This window comes from Danio aesculapii, chromosome 1, assembly GCF_903798145.1.
Source record: "Danio aesculapii chromosome 1, fDanAes4.1, whole genome shotgun sequence".
NCBI lineage: Eukaryota > Metazoa > Chordata > Actinopteri > Cypriniformes > Danionidae > Danio > Danio aesculapii.
Genome location: NC_079435.1, coordinates 50545074 through 50551073, shown reverse-complemented (window position 1 = coordinate 50551073; position 6000 = coordinate 50545074). Strand labels below are relative to the sequence as shown.

General features: G+C 34.9%; 1 protein-coding gene across 1 annotated transcript; it reads right to left on the bottom strand.

Annotated features, from left to right (window-relative positions):
* Nucleotides 1-246: 246 nt before the first annotated feature.
* zgc:174945 (uncharacterized protein LOC793867 homolog) lies at nucleotides 247-4827 on the bottom strand. The gene is made up of 3 exons (XM_056450661.1): nucleotides 4698-4827; nucleotides 1376-1705; nucleotides 247-1266 (listed from the first exon to the last, which is right to left on the bottom strand). The coding sequence occupies exons 1-3, from the start codon at nucleotides 4768-4770 to the stop codon at nucleotides 1145-1147; spliced, it is 525 nt and encodes a 174-aa protein (XP_056306636.1). The 5' UTR covers nucleotides 4771-4827; the 3' UTR covers nucleotides 247-1144.
* Between the last annotated feature and the right edge of the window lie 1173 nt (nucleotides 4828-6000).

Here is a 6000-nt window from a genome sequence, read left to right as displayed (position 1 = left end):
TGTTCACAAGCACTGAACTGGCATCCTGGCGTTCCCTTCTCCAACTAATTGATAAATAGGCACTATCTTCATAAATAAACCACTTATTTGTTTATATATATTGTGCATATAACCACAACTATTTGCTCAAATGGATGTAAACATGCACCAGTTGCATCTTCGACAGCGCTATTGACACATACTGTATATTAGCCATTTAATTTGCTAATTACATCATTAAATTAAATTAGCAATGACTAGCTGAGTTTTTACAATCCGACTAATGTTATATTTACAGTAAATTTACATTTTAATTTACAGTTACAATTTAATTTAGAGTTGGGTGAGGATGTTTGCATTTTAAGTGTCGTTTACACATCCTGTCATGCCAGGGTTTTCATCAACAGTGTTTCCATCATTTCCCTGTGTTAATGCAGGGATTGCATGTAAAGTATTGCATGAGTTATGAATGATGGAAATGGCAAAGTTCAAATACAAAGCCCTCAGTTAGAAAAAAAAATTGTTTTTACACTTGCTTGAGGTGGTTTTGGACTGAAAGGGGATTAATGTGAGAAATGAGTGATTATGAAAGCACATTTTCCAAATAAACTATGATGTAGCAAACATTACACCCACGTGACTAATCAGCTGTCTCCATTATGCTTGTATAGCGGAGGCCAGCTAGTGAAGTGCTGTGCAGGTAAACACTCCTTTGACCTCTAAAGGTGATCTAGCCTCCTTGTAAGAGCAACCGACTCTTATGTAGAGAATCGCCGGTTCAATCCCAGCTCGGAGTGGGTTGGGTGGTGTAGGACCAGCGAGGTTACACTTGCCTTGTTTATTGTTGGTTGCTGGGTTACCAATACTACAGTTGGCCACTCTAACAACTTGATGGAAACATACCTAATTTCCATTTGGGATTTTTCTTTTCTTATTGTAAACTTGAAAAGATTAGCTTCAATTTAGGATGCAACCCCACTAAAGTAGACACATCTTGCATTATTTAGGTTAGCAATTTATCAATTAATTGTTCATTTAAATAAAGATCAACCTTTGGGAATTTGTAGAAATTGACATCCTTAATTCACAATGTAGTATGTCTGAATAAAAGATGAAGATATATAGTAGCCACAGTACAGTATATGTCATAGCTATTGATCAATCCTTAAAAACACAATGCCATTAAATTATACCATACACATAATACGATGCCGAGCACAAGCACAGTCAAGTCAGTCTTTAACTTCCCACTCCATGCTGAGGCCTTCAGACCTTTGTGTGGATCTGCTGCAGAAACAGGTTCATTGCATTAACAAGAGACACACACAAGAGAGTCACATTAAGACTCAAAGTATTACATATTTTTAATAATAATAATAATATTTTAATCTCAAACCTGTAACATTAAGGAACAGAACATGGCCTTTTGCGACAGTTTGAGTGTTGAGACATTTGGCATTACACTGGTATAAGCCCCGATCTGCAATACTCAAGGACTTGAATGTCAAGACAATGTCCCTGTGCCTTTGGTCATCTTTTTTTGTTTCATTAACAGTGATTAGAAATCTGTTTGGATCTGTAATGGGCTCAGAAATAGCATCGCTTTCTACATGCCACCATTTGGCAGAAATATCACAATCCTCTTTCTTGTACTCCAATCTGCACTTGAAAGACAGCATACGACCTTCCATCTCCTCCACCGGTTCACGTGAATATCTCACAATCACTGCACATAAAAAATTGTTTATGTTAGCCCATCATTTTGCCTTCATTAATTCTCTTTCCAATTCCAATCACAACCTTCTTTGAATATTTTCTTTCTGTTGAACACAGTTAGTCACTTTGTTAATTGTTGGAAACCAGCAACGCATGTCATGATTTTGCCAAATACAATGCAATCCTGGATTAACATCTATGTTGATCCTGGAACATCATTTTTGTTCGAAAATGTAATCCATACCTGTTCCCTAGCCATAAACCCAACCATAACTGTAAATATTCCCAAATCAGAGGAGAACAAGTTGGATAACAATCACCAAGAAATACATAAACCTAACCATAAACCTAAACTTAAGATTAAGGGTAAATATATCTATTAATTCTGAATGGCTAATTGGAATGTTGTTCCAGGATAAACCTAGATGTTCATCCACGAACATGTTCTACTTGGTGAAATTTAGGTTTGCGACCAGCAACCATTCACTTTCATAGTATTTTTTTGTTCATAGAATCAGTTTTACTATGGAAGCCAATGGTTACAGGTTTCTAACATTCTTCAAAATATCATCTTTTGTGTTTAACAGTACAAAGAAATTTACAAAGGTTTGGAACCACTTAAGGGAGAGTAAATGTATATTGTATATTTAATAAAAAAAATAAAAATAAGAGACCAGGGTAGGGTTGCACCAGCTGTTCTTAAATTCTTTCTTAAATAGAGTCCTCACTAGGGGCTTATTAACTACTAGCCAGTTTGTAACTAAATTTATTCTCACTTTAGTTGCACCACATGTTCTTAAGGCAAACCATATAGTTAGTCGGTCGTAAGCTCTGCGTATAGTGATGCGTAGTCACATTGAATGACTTAAAAGCATTTGAATCTTTAAACTGCTGTAAAATTCTGCAACTAATGCATCTATATAGAACTGTCTTATGAAAATAAAATGACAATGTAAATTTTTATAGTATATTACATTACAGTCAGTCATTGATAACACACCTGCATCACAAGCCGTGAATACACATAAAGTTATCAAAACATACTTGATTTTTTATATCATACATATGAAAGAGCAGGAAGAAAAATTAAATCATGAAGAAATTATTTTAATTGATGGACACAATTAAAACAAACACTCTTTGATAGAAAATTAGATACTTTTTGGAGATTTGGAAGGAAAATAAGGCTGTGAGTCAATATAATCGCGAGGTCCTCAATGTAAACTAATCTCGCTGTCATCTCTCTTCTTTCATTATACTTTGGGGGATGTCACCGGAAATATGTAGTTGGAGCATAGCGTTACTTTTAAACTAAGTTCGGTGGTGCAACACAAAAATATTTAGTAATGTGTAAGTTGTAACTTAGTTTCCCTTTATATCACAACTAAGCTACGTTTTAACTTACGCACTGCTGGTACAACAGTGTTTGTATAATAATATTTACACAACTATCAATGCTCTGTTTTTCTCCCTTATCCTTAATAGCTATGTTTCCATACACCTATTTTTATGCGCATTTTGGAGATGCGAATAAAAAATGTTGATGGAAATGTCAAATTATGCAAATTTGAAAATGCACATAAAAAACAGATGCGCAACTGAGTAGGATAAACTTTTTATTCGATAAGAAAAGATGTGCATAAACTGCAATGTAAACGCTTTTACCGAACAAATTCCAGTATGTGCATAAAAAATGTCATGTTATTTTGTTATAAGAGATCATGTGATGATAAAAATGTGTGCAAATGGACAAACCAGTAGGCTAAGCACATTGTAAAACATCTGAAATGTTGTTTTTGTCATTCTAAAATGCCTTACCATTTCAGTATTAGTGTTATATTATTAATGATGACCTCCAAAACTGTCAAGAGTGTCTGTGCTCCACGTCTCACGCCTTCAAACACCACCACACATTCACTACAAGTCATTTATTTAATGAAGAAAAGAGTCATGCACCTTCACCTACTGCAGCAAATTCAGATTTAACTGTTGATATTTGGTGCCAGATAATCAGGAAGTGACACTTTTGTTAACTTTGACTCGTTGAATGGAAACGCTACTTTATTCGCATGTCTTTTATGCAATAATCCACCTTCATGCATGAAGTTAATTTGCATTTTTGGATGGAAACATAGCTCATGTCAGCCAGCAGTCTTAAGGGCTGCTGCTGTCAACCACATTCATGCAAACCTGAACTTCAATATTTCACAGACCTACAGAATGGCAATAGCGTCTTCAGTTCCTGTTTGTTTTTAGTCTACTGTATGAAAAACTTTGGGTATAATAAGTTACAGTTTACTTTTTTTACTATCCTCATACATAAATGAACTATAGAGTCCTGCACTGCACCAACTAGTAAAAAAGGAATATCAAAAATTGTATCTGATATCTGAACATTTTTGGTTTGACTATCGATGTTGCACTGGTGATGTATTGCACTTGTCTGATGGTCCATTGAGGAAGGGCTGATAAACAATAGCATTTTTCACAATTTAGTCAGTTCTGAAATTAATAATAGCTTAATTAGACAAAAGGTTGACCATTATTATTCTCAAACAAGTGACATATTATGATTAACGATAATAGAGACATGCATCAGAGTCAGTGGTATATTCTAGAAGAAGTGTCAGAGGAAAAGCTGCTCACGATGGCTTTATGAACACTGAACCGAACTGTCATCCTTGTGCATCTCTTAATAATTGACAAATTTGAAGCCAACTGCAACTATTTGCTCAGATGAACACACATATTGCTGTTGAAACATATTGAATATAGGTAGTTTTAACATTAATTTAATTTAATAAATTATCAATCAAAGATTCCATTTATAATCCAACTAGCTGTTTATTTACTGTACATTTAGTTTAATTTACAGAAAACACTTTTGCATAGTATTGACCTTGGACAAAAAAAAACTGGAATGACCGAGTGCAAATCTTGTTAATTTTAACCAGACTAAAGTACGAAATTGGTTAATTCTTTAGTTTTAAAATGAGACTTACCGCCTGAAAGAGAGGACAGCAGACTGCAGAGAAAAGCTATGAGGAACGCAAAGGTCGGGTAAGAGATCTGCATGTTTCAGTCAGTCTGAGGAAATGGCTAGCTTGAAAATGGCTGCTCGAAATGTTTATGAAGCTCCTCCACATCAAGACTTCCTTTTAGCACTGCAGATGCAGTGTGATGTATCGGTTAGACTGACACTTGCAGATCACACCCCTGCTAAAAGCAGATGCGGTAAAGCACTATACTTGTAAGTTTCGTGTTGGTCATTTGGGGGAACAGAAACTCCAGATTAACTGCTGGGGGTGGCTTGATACCGTAAACTGTCATGTTGCATAAACACACAAATAAGGTTTTGTACAAGAATCCTATTTAAGCTTTTATTGCCAATAAGTCGATACAGCCAAAAATACATACAGAAAATGTTGATTTTTCTTTTCTAAATAAAATAGCTCTAAATCACCTGGTTTTAACAGATCATCCTCACATGATATTTTTAGTCATGCATGATTTGTTGACATTTCCTGTGTTTGACCTATTTTGTCCTTTGAGGGTCATGCATTTGGTGGAAGTACATAGAAATTCAGAATAAAATCTATTTAAAAAAAACTCCAATGTGTAGAATTTTAAAGCATTGTTTAGTAGAAACTGGCATTCTTTGTGATGATAAAATAGCCCATTTGACAATTAAAATTAAAACATAAAACCACAAAAATCTTCTTTAAAGGCCACCTATTTTACCCCTTTTTCAAGATTTAAGATAAGTCTTTTGTCTTCAGAATGTGTCTGTAAAGTTTCAGCTCAAAACACCCGTCAGATTATTTATTATACATTTCTGAACTTTAGAATTTTCAGCTGTGAGAATATTTTAGCTGTTTTTGTTGCCTGTGCCTTCAATGCTTGTTCTCCCCACCCACCGTTCACATGTGGCTGTGTCAGGTAAACAGCAGTGACAGACATGAAGGAAGCAGATCTTAAATAACGTTTGTGAGAAATACTACAGTAAGAACTTTACCAATGACTATTTGATGTATGTGTTGTGGAGTAAATTCAAGCCTTTCTGCAACGATGATGTCAATCAATTACTACGTTCACACACACAGCTCCCGCATTTAACTTTGAACTGTTTTTGCACTCAAATGTGACAGGATACATGTTAATATCCACTGCTGTATGGATATCTGTTATGTTAATGTACAAAATAAACCTGATTAAACGTCCACAAACTGGGATGGAAGCGTCTTTTATAATTTTACTGACAAGCAGCTGTGGTGATAAAGACAATAAAATCACTGTAATTTATTA

What these genes read in the sequence shown, in the direction of transcription:
- zgc:174945 (XM_056450661.1), bottom strand. Translation starts at nt 4,770, where the DNA reads ATGCAGATCTCTTACCCGACCTTTGCGTTCCTCATAGCTTTTCTCTGC. An exon ending in GCTGTCCTCTCTTTCAGGCG is followed by an intron (nt 1,706 to 4,697) that starts GTAAGTCTCATT and finishes TTTTATGTGCAG; the next exon opens with TGATTGTGAGATATTCACGT. An exon ending in TCTGTTCCTTAATGTTACAG is followed by an intron (nt 1,267 to 1,375) that starts GTTTGAGATTAA and finishes CTGTTTCTGCAG; the next exon opens with CAGATCCACACAAAGGTCTG.